The 25,878-nt window shown below is 41.7% G+C and overlaps 1 protein-coding gene across 1 annotated transcript in view; it reads right to left on the minus strand.

The window, feature by feature from the left end:
* Nucleotides 1–25,878, minus strand: part of USP34 (ubiquitin specific peptidase 34) — a 244,205-nt gene that overhangs the window by 108,145 nt on the left and 110,182 nt on the right. Inside the window, exons 35-41 of the mRNA XM_067565207.1 lie at nt 22,660–22,742; nt 21,453–21,493; nt 14,974–15,098; nt 11,168–11,320; nt 10,869–10,973; nt 2,651–2,706; nt 2,441–2,561 (exon numbers count right to left, since the gene is read on the minus strand). Of these exons, the coding sequence (XP_067421308.1) occupies nt 2,441–2,561; nt 2,651–2,706; nt 10,869–10,973; nt 11,168–11,320; nt 14,974–15,098; nt 21,453–21,493; nt 22,660–22,742 (684 nt within the window). The remainder of the gene's footprint in view (nt 1–2,440; nt 2,562–2,650; nt 2,707–10,868; nt 10,974–11,167; nt 11,321–14,973; nt 15,099–21,452; nt 21,494–22,659; nt 22,743–25,878) is intronic.

The raw sequence follows: 25,878 nt of genomic DNA on the forward strand, positions 1-25,878 counted from the left end.
TGCCGTTCTCTGTGAGATTTATGAGTGGTTCTGAGAGCATTTATGCAATTTAGCTGGTGTAGGGTTCCACCTATTGTTAGGCTGAATGATAACAGCACCTGGAGTGGTTTGTTGCTTGTCAATAGAAAAGTAGTGTAGGAGACAACTCCATTTGGAGAGTTAGGGGAGCGCTGCAGTACTCCAGTCCCAGGCGGTACCCCGGAGGACTTGTCACAGCCTTCACTCAAAAAAGGGTGCTTTTTCAATGTTAGCTAATGTGTTCAAAATACACCTTACTTCTTAGTGTAGACATGACCAATGTAGTCTCCTAGAAGAAGAAAGGCAAAGGAGCAAAAATACCATTCGCTGCTGCCCGAAAACTTGGTTTTTAAAAGATTGGTAATAACAGACAAGGTGACAGCACCAAACCATCATTTGTTTGCCTGAACAGAGAGACAGAATCTGAAATATAAAGGTGGAAAGGAGTAGACACATCTCAGAATGCCCTGGACAAGCCTGAGCTGCCTTCAATATTTTTCGAAGTGAGACAGTCCAAATGTATCACCCTGGAGAAAAGCTTATGGTCCAGCAATCCTGCTCCTATTTTTCACGCTACTTAAAGGGGAAACTGCCCATTTGCCGCACACCAGCACAGATAAATAAATAGACACAGCCTATTTTATAATATGCAAATCAAAATAGTAAATTATAACAACATTTTAAGTAGTTTTTTAAAAATTATATTGGGTCAAGCCTTATTCTCAGATAATCTGTTGGGACCCTGGTCTTTTAGCAAAAACAAAACTCTGCTTGAAAAATCATCTGTTGTGGCTGCTGCTCAAATCCCTTCACTGGCTTCCTGTCAATAGACATATCTAAGGTCCTTGTCTTTATCTTCAAAGTTCTGCACAATTTTACTCCTCTCTCTCCTCCTCTCTCTCTCTCCTTTACTCCTTTTAGTCCTCTCCTCACTCCTTTGGTTTACCTAAATTGCATGATTGTGCCTTCTGTGTCCTCCCTCTTCTCTCTGTACTGTCTTCCACATTGCACTCTATGTCTTTAATTCCCACCCTGACCTGGTCTCCAACCTCTCTTCTTTCAGATCTCTCCTTAAAACACTTCCCAACAAGCCTATAAATGCTAATTTTGTCAACTAGCAACTGTGCTGTTAGCAAAATGAACAACAAAAAAATCAAAAGCCACATAAATTCATTATCACAAAATTTATTCTAATGAGACGTGCTAAATTCCACTGCTTAATCACTTGGTTGTTTTACATATCCTAACCCCTCATCCTTCAACTATATGCTGTCTATTTAGACTGTACAATCCTGATGGGACAGACCTATCTTCATATTCATCTATAACAAAAGTACCACACATATGAGATTACATGAATAATAAGTAAAAAGACTGTTACTACTGAATACTAATATTACATACGCAATGTCCAAAATAGGAAGAGATTATTATACTTTCAGATAATAAAATTACCAGGGAGGCATCTTATATTTATAATTAGAATAAGGGACTTTGAGCCAGCCAGGATTAAATGCAGTCAAACATATGGATCTAGTTGTTGGCTGAAACATCATCATGGACTTGATACAACGTCTAGTGAAGTAAATGGAAAGACTCTTACTGATTTCAATGAGCTTTAGATTTACAGGTCTCATGTTACATATGTTCCTCTGTAAATCACTCTCATAGACAGACCAAAAATTTGAACAAAGCACTGGAGAGCAGAGCAAAAGTTGTCTACAAGAGCTTTGCTTTTTTATTTTAGGAATGGAATTCTCAGTCTCAACAAACCAAGCTGCTATGCTGGTCATGGCCACACGGAAGGTTCACAAATACAAGCCCATAGCGTGCTCAGCCTATCCGAGGGTTTGGCCCACTGCATCCATGCAGTGAATAGATTCCCTGTTCATTTCCGGCCTGTCCATAATCCCATTAAGGATTATTAACATGTAGGGGTGAAAAAGAATGGTACAGCATTCTTGTGACAGGCATGTTCCTGTCTGTGTGTGCAACTGACTCTCAGCTTTAAAGCTACTTTAGGATCTTCCATAGGTGCACAGGATGTCCCTGGATTTGGCCAAGGGGAAACAGGTTTTAGTGATTTGTAAGAACTTGGAAAAAGCTGGGCAGTCCCGAAAATGCTTAGAGATAAACAAAGATAAATAAATAAATAAGCACAGGATCTCCAAGAGACAAGAATTTTGTCCTAAGGTAAAAAATGGTTAGAAAGATGTGACATTGCATTGCTGTGGTTTGGGTCTTTTAAAATAAAATAATCCAATTACAAAATGTGTTTCTGCCAATCATCATAAGACAAAGGACCAGCATTTATACATCCCCTACACTCAAGAGAGTAAAAAAAGACTCTTAAAATGAAGCACTTTACAGTAACAAAAGGTAACATTAGCTATTTAGCATTTTCCAAGTACTTAATTCTTACCTGTCCTTCCCGAGAAAATTTAAAGGGTGGTTTGTGTTTAATAACACTTGTTGCAAGCCGCAGAAGCCCTGTAAGCCCATCATCTTCTATGTTACCATCTTGATGATCAAGGATTTCTCTGCTATAGAAAAAAAAATTAAGCTCTGTATGTTACATTAACAATAAATAAAATACAAACTTTAAAATAAAATTAATTTCACCAAATATTACCTCCGAATGCAGTCAGCCAGGTGTCTTGCTAGAGCATCTAAATCAAGCAGTGTTGTCTGAATTAAAAATAAAGGAAAATGGAATACAAATAAAAAATCATCATACATTTTATACGCTTTTGGTTGATTCACAAACCAAACTAAATAACCCTAGTTTGCAGCTATGTATACACTTGGATTGGAGTTGCACATGAGAAGGAGAGGTTATTCACCTTGTTCAGTAACTTGAGTTCTTTGAGATATGTGTCCCTGTAGGTGCTCCACTTTAGGTGAGCATGGGCCTGAGCTTTTGATTGGAGATTTTTGGTATCACTGCCTAGTCAATCTGCGCATGCCATACACATCCTCGTGCCCCGTACCAAGGCTATACAGGGTTCCATGGATGAACTGCTCTGAGTTCCTTCTCTACCGCAAAGTCCCACAGAGGAAACTCCAAAGTAGAGGAGAAGGAGGGTGAGAAGTGGAGCACCCAAAGGGACACATATTTCAAAGAACTCCAGTTACTGCACAAGATGAGTAATCTCTTCTTCTTCTTCTTCGAGTAGTCTCCCTGTGGATGCTCCACTTCAGGTGACTCTGTAGTAGTAACCACCCCTAAGGAGGTGGGAGCTTCGGAACAGAATCCAACACTGAAGTAAGAACTGAGATGCACACTGCAGCATCTGATCTGGCAGCATGAACCAAAGAATAATGGCTGGAAAAAATATACACCGAGATCCATGTTGCAACTTTGCAGATTTCAGCAACTGGAACATCCTTGAGTAGGGCTACAGACACAAACTGTAATCTAGTAGAATTTGCAGTCATTAGTAGGGGAGGCTGAGTATCAGTGAAACCACAGCAGGAAATAACACATCCAGAGATCCATTTAGAAAGTCTATGTGTGAAGATATTGGCTCCCCCCCACTTATCTGAAATAGAAACAAAGAGTCTAGGGGACTTCCTGAATAGCCTAATTCTATCCAAGTAAAAAGCTAATGCTCTCTTAATATGTAGTGTATGAAAGGTAGCTTCCTGTGTAGTCTGATGGGGTTTAGGGGGGAAAAAAAAAACTTGGGAGGTGATTAGTCCAGTTAATGTGAAATTCAGAAGAAACCTTAGATAAAAATTTTGGATGGGGTTTTAATGATACCTTCTCTTTGGAGAACATAATAAATGGAGGACCTGCCATTAAGGCCCCAATCTCCCCAACCCTTCAAGCACAAGTGATGGCCACCAAAAAAGGCCATCTTCATAGATAAATGTAACAGAAAGCACATAGCCTTTTGAGCCACTAGCTATTTCACAAGATGATTAAGAACTAGGTTGAGATCCCAAAGCAGAGTAGGATCTCTAATTTGTGGGAAAAGATTCACAAGACCTTTCAGGGATCTCATTGTGGTCAGATGGGCAAAAAATTGAGAAACTTTCTACTGGCATGCGGAAAGCTGTTATTGCCACAAGTGAACACAGATAGAACTCAGAAAAAGACCTGATGTTTTCAATTCCAACAGGTAATCCAAGATTGAGGAAAGAGATGACTGGAAAGATGATGGTGGTTACACCACAGACAATATCTTCTTCATTTCTGGAGGTTAAGCGTGTCTTGTAGATTCCTTCCTGCTATTTAAAAGCACATTTTGTACTGCTAGTGAACAGGAATCCTCCCGTCCCGAGAACCACTGAGGGACCATGCTTGGAATAGCAGAACATTCAGATTAGGGTGAAGTGTCTGATCTGCATCCTAAAACAATAGTCAAGAACTGACTGGGAACCTCCACAAAGGGCAAGAAGTGAGTCTGATGAGGTAAGGAAACCAAACTTCTCTTGCCTTGGCGTGGTCCTGTTTGATCTTGTTGAGAGCCTTAAAAAACAATGGAGTGGTGGATATGCATAAAAAAATTCCTTGTCCGTGTAATGAGAAAGGCATCTTCTAGAAATTGGGCACTGAGTCCTCCACTGGAGCAGAATTTCCTGCATTTCGCGTTGGCTGCAGTGGCAAAAAGATCGACTTCTGGAAATCCCCATGATAGGAATATTCTATTGAGGACTTGAAAGTCCAACTCCCACTCATAATTTAGGGAAAAATGTCTGTTGAGGTCATCTGCCAAGATATTTTGTATACCCAGAAGGTAAGAGCTAAAATGACTATCTGACTGGCTACGCACCAATTTCAAAGTTTTATCACTTTGGTACAGAGCAAGGGGGAATGCGCTCCTCCCTGACGATAGATAGAATACATACAAGCTATATTGTCTGTCATGATCTTAACTGACTTGTTTTTGATTAGGGAAAGACAGTGGTGGCAAGCTTTTCTGACTGCTCAACTCTAGCAGAATGATGTGCAAGAGTTGTTCATGTGTGACCACTTGCCTTGGGCTGTGTAAGGACCCACATGTGCTCCCCATCCCAAGAGGGAAGTGTACAATGTTATCCTGACCCCAGAGGGATTCTGCATGAATAGGATTCCTGCACCAATCTTGGAAGGATTCTTCCACCAGGTGAGTGACTGTAGGACCCAGCTGGATACGACACGTCTTTGTTCAGACTGTGTTTGTTGGGTACATACTGTCCTGAGCCACCCCTGGAGACATCAAAGATGTAACCAGGCATTTTGTGTTACAAAAATTCAAACTGCCATAAGCCCCAGCAGTTTCAGACAGGTCCTTGCTGGAACCAGTGGACTGAGCTGCATTCTTTGGATAAGGTTCTTTGAAGAAAGGAACCTGTCAGGAGGGAGATAAGCTCTGCCCGTCACCAAATCCAGAAACGCTCCTATAAAAAGTAGGGTTCAACGGTGATTTCTCAAGATTTATTTATAGGCCTAAAACTGTGGACTAATGAAGTTGTTTGAACTGCCTATTGCATCTGCCGATAAGACTAACATTTGAGGAGCCAGTCGTCAAGGTAGGGAATGAGTGTTATTCCTAGATGTCAGTGATGGGCAGCGATGACTGCCATGATTTTTGAGAAAACCCTCAGGGCAGAAGGAAAGCCAAAGGGAGGACATAGTACTGGTAGTGATTGTGATCAAATGTGAAATGAAGAAATCTTCTGTCAGATGGATGAATTGCTACATGACAGGAGACAGCTTTGAAGTCGAAGTTGCAAACCAGTCCCTGGACTTGGGGATACAATTAGGGACACTGCTAGGGACATTGACTGCACTGCACCTTTAAGTGGGGGGAGAGGGGACTTTGTCCGACTTGCCAGGGGAGCGGGAATAGTGCTTTGTGGTGGGGGTAAGGGGAGCAAGGCTCAGAAGCTGCTGCAAAAGAAGAAGTGAGTCAGTGTGGAGATGCTGACTCACCCCAAAGACCAAAAGGGTCAGGGAGTTCAAAAGAGGAAAGCCGGGTGGGAGAAGCCCCTTTTCCCCAGAACAGGTGGAACAGCACCCACCCTCTCTCTGGCAAATATATCAGGTTTGGTTAGCAACTGCCATGGACTTTGCGTAGCCGCTCCTTTCTAGGGGGGGGGGTGCAAAGGAATTTTTCCCTCACAATCAAATTGGTTTAGGTAGAGAGGGTTTTTTTTCACCTTCCCCACAGCAGGTTAAGGGGGGCTTTTATGGTGAGTAGGGAAGGGGTGTTAGACTATGATACTGCAATTCATTATGTAAGTGTGGGGCAGATGTCCACTGCAGGTATTCCATATACTGTGGTATACAGGGACGAGATAAATGACTTGGTAAAGGACTTAAAAAGGAGATGTTGGTTAAAGAAACGGAATAGGGTGGAGGGGGAGTTGGAGGCTCCTATGACTGGTATAGCAGGGAGCCAACCCTCCCTTTCTTATAGTGCACCTTAACCATTGTTCAAGTGGGAAGGGCAGATGGTAAGGTCCCAGAATTGGGTTGGCTGGTGGGGCCTGGATGGAAAAAGAGAGTGCAGCGGAAGCCCCTTGGATAGATATTGAATGAATATGGAGTTACCTGCACTGTACTCCTTTATCTGCCGGGTAGTCCCAGATATCTAATAATAAAGTTGCAGTCTGATTAAAACCATATCAAATGCCTCCTGTCCTTCTTTCAGTATAGTGAGACAATGTACTGATTTTCAGATGTCTGACATACTTGTTCAATTGTCTGAGATCTAGTATTGGCCTCCAACCCCCATTTTTCTTCGGTATCAGAAAATATCTTGAATAGAACCGTTTGTCTCTGTGTTGAGCTGAAACTGCTTCTATGGCCCCTAGACTTAGGAGCACTGTGATCTCCTGTCTCAGCAATTGATCGTGAAAGGTGTCCTTGAAGAGGAACAGAGAAGGGAGGTGGGAGGTCAGGATGGAGCTAAACTGGATAGTATAACCCAATGTAATGGACTCCAATACCATCTGTCCAATGTCATAGTCTCCTATGCTTGCTGGAATAGAAAGAGGCAGTGTCAAAATTGAGGAATAGGGGTTGTATACTTCAGCCAAGAAACCCTGACTATTGGGTGGTTTAGATTCTTGACCAAACCATCAAAAATGGTATTTGAAAGATGTTGCTAGCTGGGATGAAGCACTTGAGGTAGTTTTTGGTTTCTTTTTAGAAAATCTTGACCTCTTCGCCATCAGTTCCGATGGCTTACAGAAGGTGGAAAATTGAGCAGGTAGGGATGTTTGCGCCGAATGAGACCTGCTGAATTTCTTTTTTATTTGACAGGTGTATATATCCCGAAAGTCCTAAGTGTTGCACTAGAATCTTTTAGGGTACAAAGTGACTGATCTGTGGAGTCCGTAAAGAGTTTGTGGCCATTAAATGGTAGGTCTTTCACGGTTGATAATATTTCCCACAGGAACCCAAACAACTGAAGCCAGAAAGCTCGTCTTATCACTACTGCTGTGGAAACAGACCTGGCTGGAATATTCATGGCAACAAGTGAAGCCTGCAAAGATGTCTTCGCCAAGAGCTGACTCTCCTTTATTATGGCACTAAACTGATCTTGATGATACTGTGGTAAATGGTCAATAAAAGCATTAAACTTCAGATAGTCATATTCCAACATCAGCACCTGGTGATAAACTATCCTGAACTGTAATGTCACCAAAGAGCAGCTTTTACAACCAAGGTCCAGACCTTCTGATCCTTATTATATGGGGTAGCTTTTTTAATATGTTGTCTACCCCCTTCACTGACTGTATCCATGACCAGAGAATTTGGTGCTGAGTGACAAAACGAAAAATTCATAATGCCTGGGCAGGATGTAGTATTTTGTATTTGTCCGCTTCCACTCAGGAGGTGCCATTGCTGGCATTTCCCAGATGGTCTTAGCTGGCTCAAGAAGAGTGTCATGAATTGGCAGTGCCACCTGTGTTGAAGTAAAGGTATGTAATATGTCCAGGAGCTTGTGATGGGAATCCTGGACTTCTTCCAGGGAAATTTGAAGGGTGTCTGTGACATATTTCATCATCAGATAAGGATGGCAGTGGTGGCATTACCCCATTGTCAGGTGATGAGGAAGAAATATTTGTCAGTGGGGTGACTTCCTTTTCTGTCCTCACCTCTTGCTCCTCAAAGGAGTCTTCTGCTGATTCAGAGTGGAGGGGAGGGATGGACGGTACCAGAGAATGAGGTCTTCTATGTTCCTTATGGGACTGAATTGGGGCCCCTCTAAATTTTGGCAGTACATTGCCCAGGGGTCCCAATAAGGTCAATGAAAAGGATCATAAGGCATGGGGCAAGGTACAGATCATTGGTTGTCCCAAGTGTTAACAGGCAGAGCTCTGGTATCCTGCCTTTCTCGCATCTTCAGAGGGGAATAATGTCTCCTGGAGTAAAATGAACAGACTTGAATCAGAAGCGCTAAGTCTGAGTCAGAATGCTCCTCCACATATTGTACAGGAGGTGATGACTCCTCTGCGTGAATAACAGAAGTCAGGGAAGTGGCGAGTCTCACTATAGCATAAACAGTCGGTTACCTAGCAGATTTGGGTACCAAAATGTGTCTGGAAGTTGCAAGGAAGGAAGACTGACACTCATTTGGTACCATGAGGTCTTTAGGATACCAATACTTCTGAAGTACCAGGCACACAACAGAGCTTGGAACAGGCACTGAGGTTGCTCCCAATGCCATTGTCAGAGGTGCTGGTGAAAGAACTGTGGATTCCAATAAGGCCGCTCTCTTGGTAGCAGTAGTGGGCTTTAGCTCTGTGTCCTTTACTGCTGAAGTATCAGACTTAGTTGAAAACTTAAGAGTGCTTCATGGTACCCGAGTATTTGGAACCTCACTAGCACTCCTCTTGGGGCCTGAGATCTGTGATGACTTAAACCTCTTTGAGGAGAAACTCTCCGTTCTGCTTCCCTTATCCCACTCCTTAGCCTTTGAGTGGGAAGCTCTCGGTATTGCTGGAGAGGTTATTGATACCTCACTCATGGAGAGTGCCAGAGACCGGGTCTTGTCACTGCCTTCCACTTGGAAGCTCTTGGGGACAATGCTCTTGACATAGATGGGGCACTAACAGAAGCAGAGAGTCCTTAAACGGGGATTCTCTGTACCCAGGTCCAAAGCCAGTCTTCAGGCTTGCTCTATTATTAAAAGTCTATACTTAATTACCCTGCTTTTACAGGATCTTCCCTTAAAAGAAGTGCAAATCTTGCACTTGCTGAGGATATGAGTCTCCCAAGCAACATATACACCAGTGGTTCTTAACCTTTCCAAACTACTGTACCCCTGAAGCCTGAGTCCCACCCCCACGGGGCTGAGGCATGTAACTTAGTTTCATGGCGCCCCTGTGGCTCCAGGCAATTGCCTTTCTTGCCACCCCCAATATCAGCTCTGCACTTGCGACCCCTCTAAACCCCCAGGTTAAGAAACACTGATATACACTGAATGACTGTCACTGGAAGAAATAGCCTCTCAACAAGAGAAACACTTTTTAAAACCTGAGGAGCCCAGCATTTAGAAGAAAAAAACCTTCTGGACTCCTCAATAGGGGAAAAACAAAAAGGGAGGCGGATGGGGAGAAGAGTGTGTGTTTGTTTATTTTTAATTAAAAAAAACAAAACAGGAACAACAGTCCCAACACTATAAAGTACTAATATTCTACAACTACTAAATAACTAACACTATCTACTATTATAAAGAGAAAACAGGCACACACTAGACTCTGTCTCTGTCTGAAGGTAGTTGAGAAGGAACCAAGGGCAGTTCACTCGCATATAGCATCAGTATGGGGCATGACGATGTGCACAGTGCACGTGCAGGTCAAAAATCTACAACCAGGAGCGCAGGGCGCACACACACTCCTGAAGTGGAGCACCCACAGGGACACTACTGAAAGAAGAATTTGCAATTTCAGTAACCTACTCTACAGAGAAAAATGTAAAGCCATCTAAATGTCATTTTTCAATAAATATGCATGTACCAACATTGTTATATTGTTTGATATTTTGTTGATTAAATTTCACAGTCTCACAAGTGATATTTATACTTTCACTCTCAGAAATTAAAAAGTATCAGCTATATGATGTAAAAATTATGAGCAAAGGATCATAGATGAGAAAAGAACAATTTTAAGGGAAGTTTTCAGATTACTTGCTCTCACAGGACCATGCATTTTGGCAAGTACTGAAAGATAGTAAGGAGTTCCCTGCTTGTGCAACCTGCAAAAAAGCCTAGGCAGAATGGCAGCCCAGCTAACTAAGATGTTTTCTGTGCGTAGAATAGTGTCCTCAAAGGGGCATTAAGGGGCAAGACGCAGACAAAGCTTGGCTTTTGTCTTCCCCATGCAGATGGTCAGCAGAGCTGCCAACTATATGGAGGGAGGAGAGTGGGAGTATAGTTTCTCCACCCTGAAGAAATGAGGATGCAGCTGGTGCTCTCCGTCCTCTCCTTCCCACCATGAGGCCTTGAGGAAAAACCTGCAGAGAGGAACCAGCCAGACTCCAGCCAGTAGTAGCAGCTGCAGAGGCAGCTGAAGCAGAGACCTTTGGACAGTCAGACTATGGGTATGTCTACAATGACGGCAGCACTGGCGGTGCCGTCAGATTGATTATTTGATGGATATATATTGTAGCTGCTCACCATTACTTTTAAATAAATGTATAGCATTACAACCAACTTATTTAAAATAGCGCTATTCTGAGTTTAATTCAGGAGCAAAAATGTCATCAAAAACAAGTTACCACATAATATTCTATTACTGTATTTGGAAGAACAATGCCTTGGGCTGAACTTAAAATACTCATAACAATCCATTTCACAAAAGAAAAAGAAAACAAAGACCTATTTAAATTATTGTAAATTAATTGTACCTACCTGACTGGCATCTTTTACATGTATGTTATCAATCAGTTTGCATAGCAACCAAAAATATTCTTTGCAACCAGGTCGTAACACTGGTTCCTCTTCATAATCCTCTATCTGTGAAAAGAAATGCCTTTTTATTCACAAATATGCCTGCCAAAAAACTTGCTCAACTTAAACTGTGATAATACAAGATGGTAAATCTATTAACTGCTACAAGATTATTATTATCTCTGACTTAAATAAGAAAGATGGAAAGCAGTTGCAATTAATCTTTAACATAAAGTTGGAGTGAATAATTAAATTCTTACCCGGATAGGTTTCAATGCCTGAGCATCAGGAAGAAATTTTAATAATGTTGATGCAGCCAACAATAGAAACGATCGATTAATTGAGTCTCCTCCATCCAAACCACAGAGAGATAATTTGTACAGACCATTACAGGACTCATGGCGAACAGCAGTCTTCAAAAAAAAAATTTCAAATAAAATCAAATAATTATAATAACACTGCATATGCTCTTTTCTTTTCCACTTTAGTTTAATATATGTATATACATAACTGTTTTCCAAATACTACTAGACTATTTAGGCAGAGTTTGTTTCTCTGGCAGTATCTTTCATAAATTAATATTCATTTAATAAATCAGTTACATGAAATGTAAGACCTAAGACTTCAACAGCAAGGTTAACCTGTTTGCACTGGCACCTCTTGTATCTTTCACTTTAAGCTTTTTATGACCAACATTATAATAAAACTACATATTCATATTTAGTACATATGTTGGAAAATAATACATGTGTGCAAAGTGGGGAAATTAATGTTGCTGTTGAAACCTATACTTGTGCATTTTCTGATGTTTTTGTCATTTTTAACGGTTTTTAGTTTCAGTTTCTTCCTTTGTTTCTTTTGTTCTTTTTTAAAGAAAATAAGTTTCTGAGACATTCAGCTTATAAAAAGTGCATATTCCTCACTCCAGTGTTATTTGGCTGAGGCAGCTTATAAACTTCTGTGGGAGTTTTTCTGAATAATAAGCACTTAGTTAGCTCATATACACAGAGCCTCTATATTTAAGTGGCTTCTAGTAAAAATAAGTACATTTTCTACTATGCATGCTCAATATTAATCATCTCTTTATGAAACCAAAACAAACTATTTTCAAATTAAGCACAGGCACTAATCTTCAGTGATAAATATTGTAATTGTAATGCCAAGTCTAAAGTTTTAATCCTCCACTGTTTTTGTTGCTTTGTAAAAAAAAAAGTGTAGTTAGAATTATTTTACAAAGGGAAAGGTATATTTTTATTAATCAAATTCCTCAAAATTTAAATGCCTGGAGGGATTTTGCTCAAACTAAAAAGATTTCAAGCAGAAATCTAAGGAAATGTCCCAGACTGAGGTGTCATTCATTAGAGGAAGTTTTGGAACAAATTGATAAATTAAACAGTAGTAAGTCATCAGGACCAGATGGTATTCACCCAAGAGTTCTGAAGGAACTCAAATGTGAAATTGCAGAACTAATGGTATGTAACCTATCATTTATATCAACTTCTGTACCAGATGACTGGAAGATAGCTAATGTGACGCCAATTTTAAAAAAAGGCTCCAGAGGTGATCCCGGCAATTACAGAGTGGTAAGCCTAACTTCAGTACCAAGTATTGGTTGAAACTATAGTAAAGAACAGAATTATCAAACACATAGATGAACACAATTCATAGGGGAAGAGTCAACATGGTTTTTGTAAAGGGAAATCATGTCTCACCATTCTACTAGAATTCTTTGAGGGAGTCAACAAACATGTGGACAAGGGTGATCCACTAGATATAGTATACTTAGATTTTCAGAAAGCCTTTTACAAAGTCCCTTACCAAAGGCTCTTAAGCAAAGTAAGCTGTCATGGGATAAGAGGGAAGGTCCTCTCATGGATCAGTAGATGATTAAAAGACAGGAACCAAAGGGTAGGAATAAATGGTCAGTTTTCAGAATGGAGAAAGGTAAATAGCAGTGTCCCCCAAGGCTCTGTATTGGGACCAGTACTGATCAGCATATTCATAAGTGATCTGGAAAAAGAGGTAAATAGTGGGATGGCAACATTTGCAGATAATACAAAACTACTCAATATAGTTAAGTCCAAAGCAGACTGTGAAGAGTTACAAAGGGATCTCACAAAAGTGGATGACTAGGCAACCAAATAGCAGATGAAATTCAATGTTGATAAATGCAAAGTAATGCACATTGGCAAACATAATCCCAACTGCACATAAAAATCATGGGGTCTAAATTAGCTGTTACCACTCTAGAAAGAGATCTTGGAGTCACTGTGGACAGTTCTCTGAAAACATACACTCACTGTGCAGTAGCAGTCAAAAAAGCTAACAGAATGTTGGGAATCATTAGGAAAGGGATAGAAAATAAGATAATAAAATATCATATTGCCTCTATATAAATCCATGATAAGCCCACATCTTGAATACTGAGTGCAGATCTGGTCATCTCTTCTCAAAAAAGATATATTGAAATTGGAAAAAGTACAGAAAAGGGCAACAAAAATGACTAGGGGTATGGAACAGCTTCCATATGAGGAGAGATTAATAAGACTGGGACTTTCCAGCTTTGAAAAGAGAGAACAAAGGCAGGGGATATGATAAAGGTCTATAAAATCATGACTGGTGTGGAGAAATTAAATAAGGAAATTTTATTTACTCCTTCACATAACGTAAGAACTGGGGGTAGCCAAATGAAATGAATAGGCAGCAGGTTTAAAACAAACAAAAGGAAGTATTTCTTCACATAACGCACAATTAACCTGTGGAACTCTTTCCCAGAAGATGTTGTGAAGGCCAAGACTATAACAGGGTTCAAAAAAGAACTAGATACATTCATGGAGGATAGACTCATCAATGGCTATTAGGCAGGATGGGCAGGAATGCAAAACCATGATCTGAAGTGTCCCTAGCTTCTATTTGCCAGAAGATGGGAATGGACAACAGGGGATGGATAACTTGATGATTACCTATTCTGTTCATTCCCTCTGAAGTACCTGGCCACTGTTGGAAGACAGGATACTGAGCTAGATGGACCATTGGTCTGACCCAGTATGTCCGTTCTTATGTTCTTATCCAAGAATCAGCATGAGAAAACATATTTCCTTTCCCAGACTTGAAGAAGAGCTTTGAGTAGCTTGAAAGCTTATACCTTCCACAAACAGAATTTGGTCCAATAAAAGACATTACCTCACCCACCCTGTCTCTCTCATGTGAAAATAGGAGTTTATGATGGAAACTCATTAACTATACAACTTTAACTGTATATGTTGCAACTGGCACTTGCTATATTTTGACCAAAGAAAGAAAAGGTTAAACCGTCTTTTTTAAGTAATGGCATCAGTAGGCAATACACTTCTCTGAATTCAATGAAATAGCATCAGCTAATACCAGGGCTGAATTTGATCCATATTATATATTGTGATATAGCGAGGGCAGAGGGCAGTAGGAGAGGGTGGAAGGGAGATATGTAAGCCCCAGAATGCTCAGGGCTCTGTTCCCGGTAGCCTAGCTTGAGTCACTAGAGGGCAATTAGGAGCAGCTGAGGCCAATTAAGGCCCAGCCAGGTGCCTGATAAAAATCCTCTGCTCCAGAGAGACAGGGCACGAGTTGGAGGAGCTGCTGTCCTGTGCTAAGCTAAGGAGCAGACAGAAATACAGTGTTGCGTGGAAGAGCAGAGGAATCCAGAGAAAGGTACTGGGTCCAGGAGAGGGAAACCCACCCCTGGGAGGACTGAGATAGGGAAGCCCAGTCCAGGGAGCAAGGAAGCAGGGCCTGAGAGGCCAGAAGGACTGAGGGGGCAAAGTAGCCCAGGGGAAAAGACAGCAGCTGCAAGTACAGTGCCAGCAGCTCATTGCTGCTACTCATAGGGCCTCTGGGCTGGGACCCGGAGGAGCGGGCAGGCCCGGGTCCCTACCCCCCTCCCTGGAGAGACGGGGTAACTGGTGACGCCCTGGCCAACTACAAGTGGCAGAAGCGCGAGACCCGATAGGGTGAAGCCAGCCACTTGCCACAATATTAATTAGTTATCTTATTAGTTGGTAATATTATTAGTTATTAACTGTTATCTTACCTCTGGAATAAGAAGGGTAAGTTTCTTTAGCCAATCTTGTAAATGATCACTATCTGCCAGGCTGGATTTCACCAAAGAACAGCAGTGGGCCCAACTCACCAAGAGCCACATGGAATAATGAGTAACTAAAGGGATAAGAGGAGGAATAAAATCACCATGTAATTTCTACATTAAAAAGCTTTTTGGGCTGAAAAGTCACAAAGGACAAGAGCATATATCTCTTTCACTTGTGATAATCAGTGAGAAGGACTCTCATTTTGGTATTTAGGATGCCACCAAAGCTGAAGTAATGTATCCATTTGGTTAATATATGTCAATTATCCGTTTCTTAATTACGTTATACTAACAACGCACCACTCTGAGGCACAATTCTTTCCCTGTTTTCCCACTTTGCAAGAGGGGGGATGGTAATTTGCTGATAGACTTTATCTGCATTAAATTATGGGTGCTCTCTGAACCAGCTCAGCTATCCCTGCTCCTCTGATCCCACCATCTAAGGGCTAAATTCTGGCAGGTGATACATACATACATGAGAGAATTGTGGCTCCTCCTAAATCCACAGACACACAACTCACAGGCCCTCTCTGACAGGATACAGAAGAGAAGTCCAGAACAGAGCTTAAGACTAAGAGGAGATGCCAGTATATTTGTGAACATACGTGCTGTATATTAACAATGGATCTTGATGTAAATATTATTCTCACAGGAATAATCTCAGGTAGGATTACTAGGGGAGTTGAAGACTACTGCCAAAATACAGGTGAATATTCATGTCACTTTTGCAATCTTTATGTGAACCTATTTGAAAGGTAACAATTCATTTGCTTCCCCAAAGCAGCTTTCTCAGGCAGGGCTCTTCTGGACACACAGCCTCAGGTTGAAGCTTTGTACTTATCTAAAAGAATTTCCAGGGAAGATAAGTGGTGCAGATACCATCTGCCTTCCTCGGGGGATGTGAATCCCCACTGAGGGCACAGCAGCTCTGCTTACACAAGGGAAAAAATGGTATTAACCTTCTGTAACTGTTGTTCTTCAAGATGTGTTGCACATGTCCATTCCACTGTAGGTGTGTGTGCACCCCGAGCACAGTCACCGGAAACTTTTTCCTCAGTGATATCCGTCAGGCTGGCTCAAGCGCCCTCTAGTGCCACGTGCTCATAGCACCAATAAAAAGCTCAGCCAACCCTACACCTCTCAGTTCCCTCTTTCCAGCCAATTGCAATGTAGAAGGGTAGGAAGGTGGGTCATGGAATGGACATATGCAACACATCTTGAAGAACAGTAGTTATGGAAGATTAGTAACTGTTTTTTCTTCAGCAAGTGATTACACATGTGCATTCCACAGTAGGTGACTTCCAAGCAGTTGCACAGGATATAAGATCAGAGTTCATGAACATACTGACTGCAGAACAGCTCGACCGAATCTGGCATCATCCCTAGAGTGTTGAGTGATGGCGTAATGAGAAGAGAATATATGCACTGATGACCAAGTTGCTGCTCTGCAAATTACCTGAATAGGGATCTGTGCTACATATGCCGCTGATGATGCTTGTGCCCTTGTGGACTGAGCAGTCAAAATAGCTGGTGGCAGAACACATGCCTGCTCGTAACGTGTGAATACATGTGATCCAAGATGAAATTCTCTGAGCAGAGATGGGGAAACCCTTCATCCCGTCAGCTACCACTACAAACAGTCAAGTGGATTTATGGAATAGTTTGGTCCTTTCCATATAGAACACTAGGGATGTCTAACGTCCAATGAGTGAAGCCACTGTTCTTCCCTATTTGCATGTTGTTTCGGGTAAAAAAGGGGTAGGAAGATTGCCTGATTGCTATGAAACTGGGAAACCATCTTTGGGATGAAACTAGGGTGCGGACGTAACTGCAATTTATCCTTAAAGAAGACTGTACGGAGGTTCCGATGTGAGGGCGCAGATCTCCAAACCCTTCTAGCCGAAGTAATGGCCACTAAGAAAGCCACCTTTCATGAAAGGTATAATAAGGGGCACAGTGTCAATGGCTCAAAGAAGGGACCCATAAATTTTTATAAGACAGGGAGGATGGGTTCTCACACTTGGGGATATAATCTTTCTAATCTCTTGAGGAAACGAGTGAGCATCTCATGCGAAAAAACAGATCAGTTATCCATCTGAGGGTGGAAAGCCGATATTGATGCAAGTTGAACTTTAATTGAGGAGATTACTAAACCTTGCTGTTTCAGGTGTAAGAAGAACTCAGGAATGTCCTATAGCAACGACTGCGTGGGTGAAATTCTGCATGGGGAAGCCCAGATAAAGAACCACTTCCACTATGAGAGGTAAGTAACCCTGGCGAAGGGTTTCCTGTTACCTAACAGGACATGACGAACCTACTCTGAGCAGGCCAGCTCTCCAGGATTTAGCCATGGAGCTTCCAGGCCGTCAGGTGGAGGGAGCCGAGGTTTGAGTGGAGTAGCCAACCATGGTCCTGAGAGATCTGGCCCAGGTGTGGAGGAAGTGGGATCGGAGCAACCACAGAAAACCAATGCTGATGGGGCCAAGCTGCAGCTATTAGAATGGTCCGCACCTGGTCCTGCTTGATCAATAACCTTGTGCATGAGCAGGACAGGAGGGAAAGTGTAGTACTATCCATGGTAGTAGGAAGGTGTCTGTGAGCAATTCTGGGCTACGACCTCACAGGGAGCACAACTGGTGACACTTCTTCTTGTGCTGATTGTAAACAGGTCTCTCTAGGGAGTCCCCGACTGCTCGAAAACATCCCTCCTAACATCCAGGGGAAGGGACCACTCATGGTGACTGGAGAATGACCTGCTGAGGTGATCTGCCTGCCTCTTCTGCACTCCTAGAAGGTCAGAAGCCTTGAGGTGGACTAAGTGGATTATGCAGAACTCCCACAGCTGAAGGGCTTCTTGACACATGGGGGAAGAGTGAGCCCCTCTGTTGAGATTGAACATGGCTGCAGTGTTGTCCATAAGAACCAACACGCTCTTGCCTGTAACATGAGACAGGAATGCCTGACAGATCAGGTGAACTACTCTGAGTTCTTTGACATTGATGTGTAGTGAGAGCATTGCCACAAACTAAAGGCCCTGAGTCTGAGTGGCTCCAGGTGAGATCCCCAGGCTAGTGCTGATGCATCTGAGACCAAGGACATCGATGGCTGGGGCCATGAAAAAAGAATGCCCGTGCAAACAGCAAGGGGATCCAGCCAGCAGTTTTGGGAGGCGAGGACTGGGGGAGGTAATGTGAGAACACAGTCCAGATGGTGGCAGTTTGGTGAGTACACCGAGGCCAGCCACACCTGGAGGGATCTGAGGTGTAGTCTTGCATGCTGCACCACATATGTACAAGAGGTCATGTAACCCAAAAGTCTCAAACAATTCCATGCTGTTGTAATTGGGTGGCCTTTGAAGTGTACTATCAAGGACGTGATCATTTGAAACCAACCTTTTGGGAGGAAGGCTCTGGCCTGGTTAGAGTCGAGCACCACTCCAATAAACTCTATCTGTACGGGAATGAGGGTAGACTTATGTATATTTACAGAAGACCTAGGGCCTTGAACGTCAACTGGATGAGGTGGACACTGGACTCTATCGAAGCCTTTAACCGACCCCTGACTAGCCAGTCTCCTCAGGAATGCCACCACCACCGCCATGCATTTTATAAATACCCGCGCAGCTGCCAACAGGCCGAACAGGAGTGCTGCAAATTGGTAGTGTGTGCAGTTCACAATGAACCTCAGGAATCCTCTGTGGCCTTGGAAGATCAATATAAGAAAGTAGGCGTCTCTTAAATTGTGGGCAGCATACCAATCCCCGGGATCCAGAGAGGGAATAATGGAAGCCAGGGAGACCATGCGGAACTTTAATTTCTTGAGGTAGCTGTTGAGCTGGCGCAGGTCTAGAATATGTCTTGAGACCACCGTTGGCTTTCGGGATTAGGAAATAACAGGAGTAGAATCCCTTCCCTCTTAAATTCTGTGGAACCTCTTCCACGGCTTCTCCCCTAAGAAGAGACAGAACTTCCTGTGCCAGAAGCTGCTTGTGAGAGAGGTCACTGAAGAGGGACATGGAGGGAGAGTAGAAAGGAGGGACAGAAATAAACTGGAGTTTATATCCCACTTCTACTGTGCTCCGCACCCAACAGTCCTTGATGATATGGGACCATGCACTGACGAAGTGAGACAGGCAGGCTGCAAAAAAGGGGGGGAACAGGATCCGGCATCACGGGAACTGGTACGATGTCCTCAAGCATCCCATCAAAAGGTCTGCTTAGAATCCCTGGGTGTCTGGGTGAGGCAGACATTGACACTGAGGTAGAAGTAGGTGGTGGCATGTGTCTAAAATCCCTGCTCCTTTTCCTCTGCAGATCTTGATGGGCTGGCAGGATGTAGTACCAGGAGGACCACTGAGGTCTGTAGTGCTTCCTTGAAGTTGCTGGAGTATATAAGCCCAGGGACTTACGGGTTGCTCTAGAATCCTTCAGCCCACGAAGCTTCACAGTATCGGTCTGCTCTGAAAAGAGTGAAGTTCCCTTGAAGGGAAGGTCCTGAAGGGTTTGTTGGACCACCTGGAAGAGGCCAGAGGATTGTAGCCATGAACTCCTGTGCATGGCCACTGCAGAAGCTGTGAACCTGGCCACCGAATTTGCCACATCCAGGGCAGCTTGCAAGGAAGCCTTCACTATCAATTTCCCCTCATCCACCAGTGAGGAGAACTCGTCTGGCCTCCTGGAAAAGCGAGTCCTGGAATTTCAGCCTGGAGTCCCACATGTTGAAATGATATCTGCCAAGCTGGTCAGCGACCCTGAGCTGCAACCCGCCAGCAGAATAAACCTTTCTAATGAATAAGTCCATTTTTTTTAATCCTTTAATCACTTTGCTTTAAGTGTCGCATCCTGAAGACTCTGCCTTTCCCTTTCATTGACAGCGGATACCACCAGGAATCCCGGGGAGGGGGGATAAGTATACAGGAATTCATAACCCTGGGCAGGTACAAAGTATTTTCTCTCGGCTCTTTTTGATGTGGGGGGAAGGGAAGCAGGGTTTGCCACAGGGCTTTCACAGGGTCCATGATGGCTTTATTGGGCGGCAGGGCTACTTTTGAAGCTACTGCTGCCAGAATGTCAACCAGTATATGGGAGGACTCCTTTACTACCTCCACTTATATGCCCCAATTTAAGGAGGCAGTAGTGGGGCAACTCCTCAGACAAAAGTAGTAGGACCCAACCTCCAACTCCAAAGACCTTGAATCTCTGTCTGGTGACCACAGAGGTGCTGTTCTCACCAGTACCGGAGACTGGTGCCGAAGCAGGGAAACCTGCATCAGGGCAGCACGGTCGGTTTCCCCTTACACTGTACTGTGAGGCCTGGTAACTAAGGGCCATGGGCTCCGCCTGCTTGCCGTCACTAATACCACTAACTCCTGTACTGCCAGAGATACTGGTACTGACAGCGATAGCAGATCTCAGCGGGCAGCAAACGCCTCTAGTATGGATGGCATCAGGATAATGCTGGTAACGCGGTGTCCCTCAGACATAAACAGTTCACCGGGTACCAGAGTCAACGGTGCCTGCATAAGAGCCGGAATCAATGGTGTCGACTGCTGTGGTGCTGAGGCAGAGGAATGGACTTAAGCTGCACTCCACTGTGCTCCCCATGCCTGGCCTTCTTTAGTGTTGGGAAACATCCCCTCTTGGCCAGTTGCTTTTCCTCAGCACCGGGGATGGCAAACAGTGCTGGGAATCTTGCATAGTAGCAGGGGCACTCACCGATGTCGAGGTGCTCGATGCAAAGTCTGACTGGCTCAACTCGGCTCTGCTTCCATAAGTAAAAACTTAAGCCTGGTCTCCTGGTCCTTCCTCGTACAGGGCTTAAAACCTCTGAAAATCTAGCAGCAGTTCCCGATGTAAGCCTCTTCCAAGCACTTCAGGCAGCTAGCATACGGGTTGATCAGGGGCATTGCCTTGTTGCAGGAGGCACAAGCTTGAAGCCCAGTGACAGAGGCATGGCTCAGCACTGGGTATGACCAAAAATCAGCTAACTAACAGAGATATACAAACTGTGCTGACTAAAACTATTTACAACTACTAAACTATATAGAATTATCAGAGAAACATAGCCTACTGAGAAATCTTCCCATAGCAAAGAGAACAGTTCCAGCAACCGTCACGGGTGATAAGGAGGAACAAGGAGGGGGAGGAGAAGCGGAGGGGAAGTGGTCAGTTGGGCCAAATATACCAGCACTATGAGCGTGTGGCACCAGAGGGTACGTGAGCCACCCCAACCGGTACCAGTGAGGGAAAAATTTCCAGAAATATTCCAGGGCCCGCACACACCTACAGTGGAATGCACATGTGCAATCACTCGAAGAACACACCTCCGCATTAGCTGATATGAATCAAACCCATGGTCTGTATTAGTTGCAAGATATTTTCATCATCATCAATTAATAAAAAATAACTATTTTCTATAGCACTAACCTTCATGTCTTGATCTGTGATCAGACTGAGCTTTCAACACCCTGTGCAGGAAGAAAATCAAACCAATTAAATGTTACTGCAGAACAAAATAAATGTATTACACCTGGAAATGCAAGAACTGAAAAAGTACTTTTCTCATATTCATTTAAAATATATTCTTCCTCTCAAAGTAAAGTATAATTTTAAAAGAACAGTTTTACTCTGAAATGTGACTATAAAGGCATATAGGATTCCATGTTTATTGTCACTCAATAACTTTCACATAAACTCATTTCAGTTTATAAATAAGACAATATTCTAACCACTGGGCCTGAAAACTCAAGCTGGAAACAAAAAGCAAAGGTGTTTCCTTTCTGGCTCTACCACATAACACCAACAATAGCAAGTTTGTTGATGCAACCTTATACGACAAATATAGAAAGTGCATCTAAATAAGCCAGAACACTAATTGTCCAATTGTAGTCCTCAGGTGGCTTATGGGGCACTCTGAGGTGCTCCATAAGCTTACCATTGTCACAATGGCAAAGCAAATCTAACATTCTTTAAGCAGTGATTTTTTTTGTTATTGCAGTCCAATCAAGGATACTTGCAAAGTTTCCAAATTATTTTTTATCATTACATTAAAAATTTGGAGCACCTCTCTGTACCCAGCTCCTCTGTGTCTTTCTTACCTCAGTATTTTTTTGGTATAAATTCAACCGTGACCAAATTTGCGGATAGGAGAAGGTAACAAACATACAGGAGGACACAACTAATCTACAAAGTGACTTGAGAGAGTACAGAAATGGGGGATGCAATTAGTAAGGGGAACTCTGGTACGTAAGTATTCACATACATTATCAACACCAAATCACAAACAGGGATAGGAAAAGCACACAAGCAAACAGCCACACCAATAACATTCAAGCAAATTTATTTTAATTTTTTCTCCTTCATACTGTCCTGTAATCATGACCTATAATTGCTGCAGAGAGGGAATAGAAATGGCTTTCGGAGTCAAGATGATTCATAAACTGTGGTCCACCATATGAAATAAGTTTGAGACCCACTTGACTAAATTTATGAGGAAGTATACAGCCATAGTTTAGTTTATGTTTCATAACTTTTATTTATTTTTGACCTTTGAAAACCCATAGGTTTAGTTTAAAGTGACCATGAAAATGCATATACTTTATAAACTTACTACATAAATAAAAAGTTATTGTACCTGGGTGCCAAGTTGTCATATGTATAAGCAACTGACATAAGTCGTTGAATCAAACATGTTCCCTGGACAAGTACAAGGAACACCTTTAAAAATTGAAGTAAAAAGAAAAAACAGTTAACATAACAAAGGACTAGATTATACACGTTGTGTCAATTTTCAAACAAACCAAACATTCTGTGTGGGTGAGAGAGACTGTATACAAGAGACATTGGCAGTAACCACAGTTAAAGTTGCATTATGATTCCCACTTACAGCAGAACTAAAATTGCTATATTTTACACTTTTTGAGTGAATTCAGACTCCAAATTCGGCAATAAAACTTTTCAAGGAATATTTTAGTTTTCTGTGTAATTCTTGCAATAAAAAGTTCTATATCTATTGCAACAGAAACTTTTTTAAATGATTCTTTTTTTAAATTGAGTCTTGGTTTTCTGATATTTCCATGGATTCCTCTAACTCAATAAATGTATGTTCCATTGAATGCAAATTTCATTCATTAACTCATCATTACAGTATCTTAGTCATATATATTGGAGATTGAAATAATCACATTTTAAAGTTATTTTTAAAATTTGCCAAACTAATCGTAGGTTCACCAATGGAAGCTGATAGACCTGAGAAGTTAAAAAATTCCACACTATGACAGAGACTAGATAATCCATTATCTGATCTTATATAAAATAATAAATCTGTGCTTTTAGCCATCATAGTTGTGAATAAAACCTTGAAAACATGAACAGAGTGTAGCTGAGGTTCCTTCTCAGCTATGAAGGCTAGCACCTTTTCTCCTCAACCCCATCCAATGAAAATCTGGAGAGACTCTTCTGGAACATCCAAATATCAGATATATTAGATGACAAAAACACCCGTCAACGATAATTATGACAAAGATAAAACCACTATGACTAACAGCATTAATAAATCAAATATTAAAACTAATAAAATGTAAAAGTCGCCTATGCTATACGGGTTGCTACAGTCCCAAATTCTATTTTCTCTAAGACTTAACACCCCTAGACGCACGATGTGCTGGCATTGCAAACAATGTTTAACAATGACAAACAGGATATTTGGCTTCAATTCATAGTTCTAGTCTATCGCTCCCCAAGATGTGGAGACAGTAAACTCAGCACCTAGATGTTAAGAGTGGCTCACATGCTGAACATCAATCTAACATCAATGAGTATCTCTCTAGCCATTTGTGGCCAGAACGATATTGGCCAAGTTTCAGGTGCACGTATGTGCGCCAAGGGAGAGAGACGGGGGCAATTTGTTACGAACAGCCAAGAGTGATGTAAAACATATGGAAGAGATTTACCTTTCTCACCAGAGTTTTACAACTACAGAATAAATCTGTTTATTATTATAAAGTCAGTCTAGTATTAAGCTATGGTTACAACTGAAGTGCTACTTCCATTCTAAAATCTATTTTCAGTTGCTTTTAGCTTTCTGAAAAGAGGTAACTTGGAATAAAAAATTCTTGTTTTTTTCTCAGTCCATTAGTCTTTTTATTTAATTGATTACAGACATCTATTTAACGCTTTTGAATTACCTGATGTTAAAAAAGGAAATGCTGATTTCAACAGATGAGAATTTTTTCTGGCTCATTTTTACTCTTACATAATTAAATCTTTTGTAAAATAAAGCTTAGTTTGGACATTGTCTTCATGTTATACAAGTGCCTTTGACATACTTGAAGAAATTTGATTAAAAATATAGGAGTTGTTTCTAGTCATGTTAAAAAACGAAACAAAAAGATCCCACAAGACCTGGGATTTTGGAATACTGAGATCCTATCCGAAAGGTGACTTGAAACTATTTTGAAAAATGCAATAACTACTTAAAGATTATGTGCTGAATCCCCCAAACCAACAGGGAGAATGGAAATTTAGGTATATTTCTGATGTTTACTTATTTTTTGTTTTGTTGCATTTTTGGTTCTGTGAAGGGCAGTTCCTCTGCAACTGCTGTTTTTATCTGGTGTAATACCCCCTGATGACAATCACCCCAGTAGTAATTTCACAACCTAGTAACAATCCACTGGTTACAATCATGTGCACTACCAAACAATGCTAGAACCTGCTTATGGGGTCACCGCAAGTTCTTGCCCTCCCAACACTTCAACCTTCTTAACATTATTAATATTAATATGTTGTCCCGTTTAGCATGTAGGATATAATATGAAAAACAAGCTTTAAAAAATCTTTACTCTTGGCGGTAGAAGGATAATAGAGACTTAACAGGTAGGTTCTAGCATTGTTCAACATTGGATGTGATAGTGCCAGGACAGTGCATGATGGGCCATATTCCAAAGCAGGAACTGATGAATGGAGAAAACAAAACATAAAAATTAACATAAAAAATGTTCAGAAATATTAATTTATTCTGTTTTCTTGAGACATTCCATACATAAACTTGGACTTCTAGCTTTTTTAAAAGTGCGTATCTTTAATCTAATTTTATTTAATTATTTTATTTCCTGATATGTCACCTGTAGCATCAGATTACTTTTTAATAATTGTTTTTCACCAAGCTATTTCCTCATTTTATTAAAAAATAAGTGGATTATTAAATATTTATTTAAATATTAATATTTAAAAATTAATATTGATATTTATTTAAAATAATTAGATTATTAGATAATAATTCATATCCCCTTTGATTGGTAAAAGGAAACATCTCCCCTATAGTGTGTGTATGTATACACACTCCAGATATTGAGGTTCTCATTTGGATAGGCTTTCCAATCCATATTTATTCTGTTGACGTGTTGATGAAATCACATATAAGATGGGCAGAGCATGTCACCAGAATGTCAGACGAGCGACTGCCAAAGAAGATATTTCACAACGAGCTAAAGGAGGGAAAGCTCTCTCAGAGAGGCCAGAAGAAATGTTTCAAGGACTCCCTCAAGTTATCCTTGAGATGTTTCAACACTAACCCAGAGTTTTGGAAAGATCTCACACATGATCGTTCTACCTGGTGAAGCTTAATCCATACTGGAACTACAAACAACGAGCAGAGGAGAACTGCTGAGGCAGGGCAGAAGCGCCAGCAGCGTAAATCTCACAACAACAGCATGTCTACTGTTAATCAAGTAAACCCATAGTGCCATCTTTTATTCAGTGTGCCACAGACATTTCAAAGCTCAAACTGGTCTGATCAGCCACTCATGTGTTCACAGAAACCAAACCAATCAGTGATGTCATGGTCATCTTT

This window comes from Emydura macquarii, unplaced genomic scaffold, assembly GCF_026122565.2.
Source record: "Emydura macquarii macquarii isolate MOO-44397 ecotype Brisbane River unplaced genomic scaffold, CSIRO-AGI_Emac_v2 contig_2676, whole genome shotgun sequence".
Taxonomy (NCBI): domain Eukaryota; kingdom Metazoa; phylum Chordata; order Testudines; family Chelidae; genus Emydura; species Emydura macquarii.